Raw genomic sequence first — 13,263 nt, 5'->3', positions numbered from 1 at the left:
TTTACAAATTTGTATAATACAACCCCATTTTCTCCCCGGAATCACCCCAAAAAAAAGAAGAATTAATAAATAAAGTGATTTTTTAGGAATCCTTCACACACAATGCCCTTTATTAATATGCTTTATATATCATTTTGTGCACGTTATTACCCATGCATGGACACCAAAAGCGATTTCCTAGTGCAACCCCTGTAGCCAAAAAAAAAATAATAAAATGGGGGGTGGCAATTTTGTTTTGTTTTTTGCTTTTAGATCCATATGGGCATATGCTTCATCAATAGTGCTTTTCAAAAATATATATGGTTATTGCAACATCCCTGCGGAAACCACCCCTATCCTTGAAAATATACTGCAGAAACTACCCCTATCCCTTGGCGAGCATGTTTTTACGATTTTCTCATTACCTATGCATTATTTTTAAACAAAACTTATACAAGATTAAAGACACTATTTACTCTAAAAATTAAGTCCTATTCATTTTTTTCGTATAAGCAAGCGTTACCGCACAGTGGCGCCGTAAACCTCATATATGCTTTGGCGGGCTCCAGTTTTTGTTTTTTTTTTTCGTCATCTGTTCGTTTTGTTGATAAAGTACTTATGTAAAATAAAACAACACAGTTTAACCTACAAATTATGACTTATGCACATTTTACAATCTTTGCGCCCCAAAGCCACAGTGGTGGCCCAAAATCAATTTTTGCATATTTTCGCCACCTACACGCATTTTATTGCATTAATGCTACCTTAATAGCACAATATTTACCCTTAGGTGGTCGCTAAGCAGTGGCGGATCCAGGGAGGGGTGATGGGGTGATAACCTCCCCCACCCTCTCAAACCAAGTGATATTTTTTTCAAAGATTATAAAAGTATTCATTTATTTTTATAGAAATTTACGGAAATTAAAAAGAAATCCTGCGGCAATTATTCACAAACGATTGATTTTTTGGTTTCACTTAAGGATAATTGCCCTTTTTTTAATTACAGGGTGTTACATTTAAAAATACCCCTTTTTATACCATCTGAATCGTTTATGCTAGAGTAAAAAGACTTTCAGCGATTACCCATGTACTGGTGCTATTTACAAATTTGTATAATGCAACCCCAATTTCTCCCCGGAATCACCCCAAAAAAAAGAAGAATTAATAAATAAAGTGATTTTTCAGGAATCCTTCACACACAATGCCCTTTATTAATATGCTTTATATATCATTTTGTGCACGTTATTATTACCCATGCATGGACACCAAAAGCGATTTCCTAGTGCAACCCCTGTAGCCAAAAAAAAAATAATAAAATGGGGGGTGGAAATTTTTTTTTGTTTTTGGCTTTTTGATAAATATGGGCATATGCTTTTGAAAATAGACTGCAGAAACTACCCCTATCCCTTGGCGAGGATGTTTTTACGATTTTCTCATTACCTATGCATTATTTTTAAACAAAACTTATACAAGGTTAAAGACCACTATTTACTCTAAAAATTAGGTCCTATTAATTTTTTTCGTATAAGCAACCGTTACGGCACAGTGGCACCGTAAACCTCATATATGCTTTGGCGGGCTCCAGTTTTTGTTTTTTTTTTTTCGTCATCTGTTCGTTTTATTGATAAAGTACTTATGTAAAATAAAACAACACAGTGTAACCTACAAATTATGACCTATGCACATTTTTCAATCTTTGCGCCCCAAAGCCACAGTGGTGACCCAAAATCAATTTTTGCATATTTTCGCCACCTACACGCATTTTATTGCATTAGTGCTACCTTAATAGCACAATATTTACCCTTGAGTGGTCGCTAAGCAGTGGTGGATCCAGGCAGGGGTGATGGGGGTGATCACCTCCCCCCTCTCAAACCAAGTGATATTATAATCAAAGATTATAAAAATATTCATTTATTTTTATAGAAATTTAGCCAGTTGGCACCCCCCTCTTAACGATGCTGAATCCGCCACTGGTGTCCATGCATGGGTAATAATAACGTGCACAAAATGATATATTAAGCATATTAATAAAGGGCATTGTGTGTGAAGGATTCCAATAAAATCACTTTATTTATTAATTCTTCTTTTTTTGGGGTGGTTCTGGGGAAAAAATGGGGGTGCATTATACAAATTTGTAAATAGCACCAGCACATGGGTAATCGCTGAAAGTCTTTTTACTCTAGCATAAACGGTTCAGATGGTATAAAAAGGGTTTTTTTAAAATGTAACACCCTGTAATTAAAAATAGGGCAATTACCCTTAAGTGAAACCTATACCAAAAAATTAGTCACTTATTTGTGAATAATTGCCGCAGGATTTCTTCTTAAGAGGAAACAGTAGCGATCAACAGGTAGCGAAAACGCGTTCCAAGATTGCGGCTGTAATTTTGAATATTTTTTCGAGATATTTGGCACACGTATTCGTAATATAATAAAGAATGGCGGTACAGAGCCCAATTTGAAAAATATATTAATATGTGGAAATTACTCGGTAATTAAATACAATATTTAAAAAAACGAGTCTGTACCGCCATTAAGAAGAACAAAAAAATACACTTTCTTTAAATAAAGGTTTTTATCCGATGCCTAGATTTTGTGTCATTTTGGAACTACTAAAATTTTTTATTTCATTAGTAGTTCCAAAATGACACAAAATCTAGGCATCGGATAAAAAAGTTTATTTGAAGAAAGTGTATTTTTTTGTTCTTCTTAATGGCGGTACAGGCTCGTGTTTTTAATATTGTATTTAATTACAGAGTAATTTCCACATATTAATATATTTTTCAAATTGGGCTCTGTACCGCCATTCTTTATTATATTACGAATACGTGTGCCAAATATCTCGAAAAAATATTCAAAATTACAGCCGCAATCTTGGAACGCGTTTTGGCTACCTGTTGATCGCTACTGTATCACCTTAATTTACGTTACAGTTAAGGAAAAATATATTTTTTTAAAAACATCTTTTTTAAAAACTTGTCAACTTTGGGGCGCCACCCCCGCTAAACGGTGGATGATAGACATATGCTGTCGCGAGAAATAAATCGTAGAAAATGTAGTCCTCTTCATATTTCTATAAAAAAAAAATTTTGTAAAAGGTACAGGAAGGGCTACGTTCCGCATAAACTACAAATTACCCCCCTTTAAAGGGGTGAAAAGGGGGCTTCCGGGGCGAAGTTTTTTCAGAAAAAGTTAGTCGTATAATAAGCACCCCTTGATATAACAGAAAAAAAATAAAACCGGACTTGTGTCTATTTTGCAAGGTTCAACCTCTGTTTCCTACACTACTAATACACTTAAAATTCACGCTAAAAACTCTCATAAGGACTACATTGCCCATGTTCCCTATACTGTAAAGTCAAGGTGGGACGGACTATAGTATGATATATATGCCAAAAAATCATAATTTAAAAGTAAAAATCGACCTGTTTCGGGATTTATTTCCAAAATCGCACATTCTCGAAAAAAATTAATTTATTCCTTTTATTTGCATCATACTGTATATTTTATATTACTCTCTTGAATCGTTCTCGTAAAATTTTTCTTGCTTCATTTTGACTGTTCGTGTACTTTTTGTAGTGTCAATTTACATCGTTTATATTTACAATATCATTCTTACTTTCGTTTGTTTCAAAGGTGGTATATTAGTCCAGGGTAAAAAGGTTTTTTCCATGACACTTGAATAGCCAGGGTACTGAAGCGTTTTTTCAATACGCAAGCGCCAGTTAACTTAGCGACAGCGAATACGCACAACGACACTGAGACTGACGATCATCCCATAAGCCACTGTGCAATGCGTCTCGCCAAGTTAACTGGCGCTTGCAGTAGGTAATACCATTGGGTGCGTTCGGACGACCATATCGGCTGGCTGTCAGCATAAATCGGCTGAGTGGTTGCATCCAGCCGTGATAGGGAAAGCTTAGTAAATCTCTCAGCTGCTGACTTCCAGCGGTGACGTCTGACAGCTACTGCTGGCTCAGCTGTCCAGCCGCTGTGGTCGTCCGAACGCACCCATTGATTATAAATATTCCTCTAGATAGCTCACCTCTTGGTAACCGAAAGACGTATCAACAACTAGATGGCGCTACTCGAAAACCGTATCGAGATTTCTCATTCCCTCTCTGACTTGCGAGGAGGTAGGAGTAGTGTCAGGGCCGAACTTACCCTATAGGTGTATTATCTGTGACAAGTGTGGTGACAAGTTATAGCAAAATTAAAAAAAAAGGACTCACATTTTAGATAAAATGGCCTCTGTAACGCATAAGTGTGTTTACGCGGGATGTTTTGAAAGAAACGATGGAACAAATAATAATATATCTTTCTTTAAATTTCCCCTGAAAGACGTATAGTCCATTCTTTCACGGTTTTTGGTCTAAATTTTAAAGAACCGCTTAGATTGACATAAAATTTGGCATACGTATAGCTTACATGTCAAAGAAAAAAAGTGATATTGTGCCGATGTGTGCTTTTGCCCTGGGGTGACTTTCACCCCCTTTTGGGGGTGAAAAAGTATATGTCCAAAATAAGTCCGGAAATGGGTAAACTGACTAATTTTAAGTAACTTTTGTTCTATAGAGCTTTATTATTCTATTAGTTCTATTAGAGAATTATGACAGGTGATAAATAGCAGTCTGATTTTTGCATGAGAGTTTAATCTCTGTTCGGAGAGTTTAAGTCTGTTGTGTCGGACAAAATAAATGTGCCGTTTTCGTGGTCTGACCGTTCCAAATTTTTAAGCTGTTCCACAATTAAAACTGCCCCTGTTCCAGTGTTCCCATATATCAAAGTTTGTCCGACTAGACACCCTTAAGCTATTAACAAATTTTCAGCTTGCTATTAATGAACTTTTTTTCATACGCGGGATCCAGACCTATAAGTATTTTGTCGAAAAAAACGTTCTTAGCAAAAATATAGCCTATAAAAAAGTAAAAAAAAATGTTGTACGCGTTAGGTCTCTGGATCTCGTAGAACTAGAGTTATAGCCAATAAAAAATAGATTCATATTCACCAAATTTCAAATAGAATATTTCGACGAGAAATATCCAAAAAATTAAGCACTTTTTGGGGAAAACCCATTATAACTTTTTTAAAGTGTTTAAAAAAAGCTTTATTTTTGTTTTTACAAAAAGTTTCTAACATTAAATTTCAGCAAGTTACGCTCAAAATAAAGTTGGTCCCTTGTGTTTTTGCAAAAAAAAAATCGGGAAGACCACCCCCTAATTAGCAACTTAAATGAAATTAATCGTCACCGCTCCAAAAATTATTTTACTTATGTTGTGTTTATATGATCTGTAAAGTAAAATTTTTAAAAATTTAAATTTTGAAAAATATGCTTTTTTTCAAAATAACTTAAAAATTGTTAGAGATACCAAAAATCTCGAAAAACAAAAATAGTCAGATTTGCTTTTCTGAATATCATGTATTTTTTTGTTTTACTGTTAGACAAAAATTGATTAAGATTTGGTGTTTCTAAATTTGCATATATTCGTGATCAGTGACTCGTTCAACCCCTTTTAACTACAGCCCTTTCAATAATAAGGACTTTGAACCGATGAAACTTACAGATCATATAAACAATATATACACAGGTCAAGAAACTTGTGAAGTCGTAACGATTAAGTTCATTTAAGATGCTAATTAGGGGGTGATTTTCTCGATTTTTTTACCAAAACCAAAAGGGACTAACTTTATTTTGAGCGTAACTTGTTTAATTTTGATGCTAGAATTTTTTTTTATAAAGCAAAAATGAAGATTTTTAAACACTTTAAATAAGTTGTAATGAGTTTTCCCCGAAATATGCTTTATTTTTGGTTATTTCACGTTAAAATATTCCATTTGGAATTTGACGAATATGAACCTATTTTTCATTAGCTATAACTCTGCTTCTACTAGGTGTAGAGACGTGATATATACACCATTTTTTTTTAATTTTTTACAGGCTATATTTTTGCTAAGAATGTTTTTTCGACAAAATACTTACTATTTGAGTTATTTGCGAAAAACCGTCTAAAAGCGTGCGATTATTTTGTTGAAAAAATGAACATAGTCACTGCCAAATAACTCGAAAAGTATTGACTTAGTGAAAAAACTCTATAGAACAAAAGTTACTTAAAATTAGCCAGTTTATCCATTTCCTGACTTTCTTTGGACGAATATTTTTTCACCCATAAGAGGGGGTGAAAACCACCCCCAGGGCAAAAGCACATATCGGCACAATATCACTTTTTTTCTTTGACTTGTTAGCTATGTGTATGCCAAATTTCATGTCAATCCAAGCGGTTCTTTAAAATTTAGAGGTTTTGCAATATTTTACCGTTAAAGAACGGACTAGTAGAGCGCACAAAAATTTGGCAAAAAAACTGCGGAAATATTGATATTATATTGATGGATATCAGTGACCTGAAACAGGGGGTAAAATTTGCCAGCATCATTATGCAGTGGAACATATTTACCAAAGTGGCCAAACAAAGTTATTAAGGAAAAATGCTGTTCCTCTAAAATTTGCACAGTTAGCAACTGATTTAGGTGAATACTCAACTTTGGAAATATTTTTATGTTTGCCTAATGCGCTTTGTCAATGAGAATAATACTATTAAAATATATTTTATATAAAATCAGTTGATATTGAGTGATTTATATATTTTTTATACAATTAAATCAAAAGAGATTTTTTTTAAATATGAATGCGTTGTTAGTATCACTCCAGAAATAACGAAGATGCTTGTTTTGCTTTAATTAAAATTATTACACATATATTTCAATCATTACCTATTTTAGGTGATACTCCACCAGTATTATGCTCGACATACGTTTATTGCGGTACGAAACGTAAAAAATCTACAAGTGGCGATTTAATGGTTAGGTCAACTCCATCGCCTAAGAGATCAAGTAGTAGTCTCAGTGATATTTCCAGTTTTGATATTAATTTGCCCACAAAACTTGAAACTGAATTGACGGAGAAGGTGAAAAAATTGGAGTATCAAGTAAATGCTTTAAAGAAGAAGTGCCGTCAGAAGAACAGTCAGCGTTGTAGAAGAACAACAAAAAACAGAAAATCGGCAACCAAATTCATGATAGAGGTACTGTTAGAAAATAAAAGCATATACGTGCACACTTTTGTTAATATGCAGTTTTCACACAAAACTCGTTCACAATGGAGTCACAATGAAAAGGATTTAGCTCTGGCCATTTATTATAAGTCTCCTAGTTGTTAAAAATTTGTAATTAGATCTCTTAACTTAATCTTACCTTCACTAAAAACAATTCAAACTTGGTTGCGTGTCATAAAATTAAGAACTGGTTTAAATATTTCCTTAATTGACAAGTTGAAGAAAAAAGTAGAGACAATGGATGAGTGGGAAAAAATTTGTGTGTTAATGTTTGATGAAATTTCTTTGAAAAAACAATTGGAGTACAATAAATTAGATGACATTATAGAAGGGTTTCAAGATTTAGGTGCTTTAGGAAGAACAGAACAAACAAACTTGCCAACACAAGTCTGGTTTTCATGATGCGCAGCTTGCTACATAAGGCTACGCGGCTTGCTACAGGTGGTCCAATACATAGCGACAACTTAAAAAACATTGTAGTTGAAGTTGTTTCAAAATTACAAAATATTGGGTATATACCAAAAGTGTTGTGTGATCAAGCATCTAATAATAGAGCTTTATTTAAGCTGTTAGGCGCATGTAAGGATCTGCCTGAAATAGAAATAGGAAATCAGAGGATTTTCACTGTGTTCGATACATCCCACTTATTAAAAAGTCTAAGAAATAATTTTCTTAACAAAAAGTTGACGTTTTTTGCCGATTCTAAACAAATATCGTGGCAAGATATTGAATACACATACAACATCGATAGAACCAGTGTGAGAGCACAATGCATGGTGAAAATGACAAGCGTTCATATAAACCCTAATAATTTTCAAAAAATGCGTGTAAAATTAGCAGCAAAAATTGTTTCCAACTCAATTGCCTCAGCAATATCAATAGCGATATCTGTAGGGCAGTTACACACCAAAACGGCTTCTCTTACCGCCGAATTTTTGAAAATTATAAATAATATTTTTGATGGTCTTAACAGCAAATATTGTAGTGATAGTAATCCAAACAGAAAGCCAATGTCAACTTTAAGCAAGTCAACTGAAAACTTAAAAGCAAGTTTAGAATATTTTTAAAAAATTAAAGTTTTTGAAAATCAAAAAGAGAGAAATAATATTCACTGTCTACACGGCTTTCAGTGGACCATTTTGTCAGTTTTATGTTTGTGGGAGGAACTTCAAAAATAATATAATGTGTCATATCTTTTAACATCTTTTCTGAACCAAAATCCTCTAGAAATGTTTTCTCTATTGTGCGCAATAGAGTTAGTCTAGTGCGTTCATAAAAAAACATGTGTTTTTACTTAATAACAGGCGGTTGCTGGTTTGTCTTTAGTTTCATGCGTGGAAGAGAATGATGCTAGATCAAAAGTATGTGTTTTATCTCGTCAGGTATTAATAACGCACGGGTAAATAATCGTGGACTCAACTGAATGTTAAACTACACTATTAGCTTTAGTTTATATATACAGTAGATATTAACAAGTATTTTATAATATCAGGAAAACAATGTCAGTATGTCTTAAAACCTTGGAATCATATGGAAACGTTTTTATTCAGTTTAGGGAAAAATGTATTATTGATAAAAACTTGCACGTCCTAAAACTCAAAATGAAAGAATCAGATGTCAAATATTATGAGTCGTATACCAAGTTTGTTAAAAAATATTAATTCTTCTCAAGAGTAATATACCTTCATTTTTAAAGTACTTTCATATAAACATGAACGTGGTTTTTAATTGTTCTCGACTTTTAATAATAAAATGTTTCGATATTGTCAATAATGAAAGTACTTCTTGAGAACAAGAAATAATAAATATTTTTTTTTCCTAAAATTTTAATTTTACTATCTTAGTTTGAAAAGAATTAACATTCAAATATACTTATTTACTTTGTTTTGAAATATGATCTAATTAGTGATGTTTTAAACTTTCTAATCCTGTCCGTTTATCAGCTTTTACCTATTGTTCCTAGGCAGATGGCCCTCAACTATTTATATGTTGGAAATTCCCTGTCATTTTATCAAGATATATGTATACCAAATTTCATGCCAATCTAATGGATTCTTTAAAATTCGGAGGTTTTGCAATATTTTACCTGGGGTGAATGAGTAAGATCTGGAAAGAAATTCTGTATATCAACTTCAAATAGTTTATTTCGCATAAGTTCTGAAAATATCATTCTTTTACAAATTGCAAAAAATAATTTACATGTGAATTATCACTGCTAATTTTATTACGTATTTTCTATTTTGTTGTTTTTTTTGTAGTGTATTAATAATTAAATAATTTTTAAGAAACCTGTTCACTATTTTTATTAATTAATTTTTAGCGTTTTATCTGAAGTAAAATCGGAATTCCAAAATAGAGATTACAATCGCGTTAAAATTATTTGTTAAAATGCTGAATACTACCCTTATATCGTTGTCTATTACGCCAGCCAAGCGACTCAAATTTATTTTTCAATCTTGGCAAAAATTTCAATAAATGTCGCCACCGTCCAGCCAGTTAGTACTTAGACTTGAGGGGCAAAGAGGTGTAAGTGGGCGGAGTTTAACACTGAATTCGGTTTTACCTAAAGGTGAGGTATCTATGTACTTATTAATCAATGGTAATACCTATAAGAGCAAATTGTAACTATTTCCTGCGTAGGATCTGGCGGCCATTTTTATTTATAAACAATTAAGTGTCAAAAATGGCATTTTTCACTTTTTTTTTTCAAATCAATGGAAAACAGGGAAACTTATGGTTTTTTAGTATAAATATCTTCGAGATTATCGAAAAAGCTTTAAAATGACGTATTACAAAGTTTGATATACTCATTTATTGTTAATATAATTGCGAAAAAAGGTCGGAATGCAAAAAAATATATTCGCAATAACTGTTGTGAAAATTAGTGTACAGCTTTGAAATTTTTGTCAAATAAGGGTTCTTTGGTCCTTAATATGTGATAAAAATTTCAAAGCGATTCATTCAATTGTTTAAATTTTATTCAAATTGTTTATCCCAGAGAGCATTTTTTTGCAATAACATAAGTCAGAAGAAAATGAAGTTAGAACCATTCCACAGGTGTCAAATGAAAGAGCATGAGCTATATTTTCAACTTGGTTTAAAAAAAGTAAATAAAAAATGCATTTATTAGTAATAAATAATTATGCAAAAGTATCGTAAATGATTCCTTTACATATTTATTACAATTTTATATCAATTATGATATAGATAACATTGCTCGGTAGTTGTGCACTTAAAACAGGGTAAAAAAGTTAATTTTTTTGGAAAAAGTTATTCAAAAAGTTAATAAAGAAAAATTGACGATACTTTTGCATAATTATTTATTACTAATAAATGCATTTTTTATTCACTTTTTTAAACCATGTTGAAAAAGTAGCTCATGCTCTTTCATTTGACACCTGTGAAATGGTTCTAAGGTTATTTTTTTCTGACTTATGTGATTGCAAAAAAAAATGCTTTCTGGGATAAACAATTTCAATAGAATTTAAACAATTGAATGAATCGCTTTGAAATTTTTATCACATATTAAGCACCAAAGAACCCTCATTTGAAAAAAATTTCAAAGCTGTACACTAATTTTTACAACAGTTATTGAGAAAATATTTTTTTTTGCAATTCCGACCTTGTTTCGCAATTATATTAACAATAAATGAGTATATCAAACTTTGTAATCCGTCATTGCTTTTTCCATAATCTCGAAGATATTTTGTACTAAAAAAATCATACGTTTCACTGTTTTCCGTTGATTTGAAAAAAAAAAGGGGGAAATGCCATTTTTTGACAGTTAATTGTTTATAAATAAAAATGGCCGCCAGATCCTACGCAGGAAATAGTTGTCCCTATAAGTATTACCTGTCGAAAAAACGCTTCAGTACCTTGGCTGCTTAAGTGTCACGAACAGGGTATATTTTTGTCTTATTACCCTGGTCTATATAGTGTTTCGTTATTATTATAGATCCATCTACTAGTACCAATGTTAACGGCGAATCTCTCGAGACCATTACACTGGACGATAGTAGTATCCAGGTAATATCCACAACGGTCCCTTCCGCCACTGAGGTAAGTCAAATATACAGTAAGCGCCAGCTACTAGATACATGGGTAGGTACCTAATTACTATGTTTATGGGCTAATCTGGTCCGTTCTCAGATATGACTTTCATCCCTGTCATGTTACTGTCAAGAAACTATTCAAAATAACTGTTTTTTCATACAAAAAATACATTAATAATTAATAGTATTGTTACTCTGCTTTAAAATAACTTTATTCAAACACCAAGAATATTACAATACTTTAAAACTTTTACAACTTTAACAAAATAACAACTTTAAACTTCAAATTCACCTGATCTATTATTTGTCAATTTTCCATGTTAAAATTTAGTTTGTATACATTTTATGACGTTCTAAACGTCACTAAATATAAAAATAAACGTTGCAACAAGTGAAGGGTCCAGGACTGTAATAGCTCAATGTTCCTATGTATCTAGTAGTGTGGCGGTTACTTTATAGTTTTATACATGATAAATATTCCAATACTTCATTATTTCGGTATATTAATACTCAAGTCAATCTGGAAAAATCCTTGATTTCACGTAAAAATGTTATTATAGGGGAGCGAAGTATGCTAAATGTGCAGTCACTAGAGCGCTTTGGTGACCTATTGGGTTGTGAAGTGTAGGTCGTAAAACCAAAAAAAGTTAAGTCAAGTTTTCCATTTTAGTGGGGAGTTTCCATTCTTAATTTAATTTTCCATTTCCAACAATCGTTTTTCCTTTTATAGCGCCATCTATGCATAATTTGAAAAAATGTTTCGAATAAAAGTTGCTTATTTTTACGTAAAGAATCCAAATCTGGAATAAAAATTTGGGGCTCCTATTTAAGATTTTAAAGTAACCGCCCACCCCACCTCCGTGGGGGGTCGTGTTTTGGTACCATTCGATAGATTTTTCAAAAATTTTTATTAGTGTATTTTGCAGTTTTTTGATCTAATGTTTATTTTGCGAAATATCGCGGGATTTGAATTTAAAATTTTAAATTTACGCCCCACCCCTCTCCGTGGGTGGTCATGTTTGGTATCATTCGATAGATTTTTGAAAATATTGAACACGTATTTTTTAGTTTTTCGATCTAACGTTTATTTCGCGAATTATTCGCTGTTTTGTGAAACTTTTTAACTCGCCCATTTCCTTACGCCCCGCTCAAATCGTCAAATTTTTGAAATATACACTTAGCCAGGGAGGTAGTCTCAAATTTAACCGGAGCATTTTAGCATGGCTATTTTCTTTTTTTTTTTAGTTAGGTGTTCCAAAGCTTATTAACAAATGATGTGTCAGCTGGCCCAAAACCGGGGATTTTAGGCAAGAAAAGGTAAAATGTGAATCTTGATGGAAAACGCTACAACTTATATGTCAAATATTTATCTGCGTGACATATGTGTACAATAGCCAAGAATACCTAGCTACTGGCTTTCACCCAGACGACTCGGGTTCAAATCATGACCCTGGAAATCTTTTTTGTTTTTAAAATTGACTTTTTGATTTGAAAAATAATTATTTTTTGATAATACCACGTTTTTATTATTTATAGGACACAATATAAAAAAGTCTGTATGTCTTTTATAGAATCGTAAACTTTGCATTTGATTCATATATTATATTCAGCTGACGCTTTTTTCTTACAATCTAAAATTCATAAATTAATGATTTATACTTTTTAGTCTTTGCCAAACTACATAGTTCAAGAATATTTTTTTATTATTAACTACCTGACCCGGCAAACTTCGTACCGCCTTAGAACTAAAGAATAATGTTTAAAAGTTAAATAGATACCTAAAAATTACCAGAAAGCCAAAAAATACTCAAAAATATTGCATATACTTTTTTCTAACAAACAATATTGTTTTGTGATGTCTGCGTAAATAATGATTCCTTAGATTGGTCGTGTTAACTCAGAAACCTTCCCGGTTTCATGTACAACAACTTTGCTTGAGGTCATCGTAATTATGATCAAATGCATAGTTTACGATTCGATAAGGGGCATACAAACAAACATTAATTTTTATATATTATAGAGAAGAAGGAAATGTTTAGATTAATAAGGGGATGGTGATAGAAAAGTGAAAAATTAGGGTTAAAAAAATAAAAAAAAGAACGTCGGGGGGGGGCAACCCCCTTT

General features: G+C 32.4%; 1 protein-coding gene across 8 annotated transcripts in view; it reads left to right on the top strand.

Moving 5' to 3' along the window:
- Positions 1 to 13,263, top strand: part of LOC114335878 (E3 ubiquitin-protein ligase CHFR) — a 251,327-nt gene that overhangs the window by 143,813 nt on the left and 94,251 nt on the right. For all 8 annotated transcript variants that reach the window (XR_007697759.1, XR_007697758.1, XM_050649699.1 and 5 more), the window contains one exon: positions 11,043 to 11,146. Coding sequence is in view for 6 of the 8 variants with exons in the window: in XM_050649699.1 (XP_050505656.1) it covers positions 11,043 to 11,146 (104 nt within the window). In the remaining 2 variants the exon portion in view is untranslated. The remainder of the gene's footprint in view (positions 1 to 11,042; positions 11,147 to 13,263) is intronic.

Source organism: Diabrotica virgifera, chromosome 4 (assembly GCF_917563875.1).
Source record: "Diabrotica virgifera virgifera chromosome 4, PGI_DIABVI_V3a".
Classification (NCBI taxonomy): domain Eukaryota; kingdom Metazoa; phylum Arthropoda; class Insecta; order Coleoptera; family Chrysomelidae; genus Diabrotica; species Diabrotica virgifera.
This window is presented reverse-complemented; position numbering and strand designations above follow the sequence as displayed.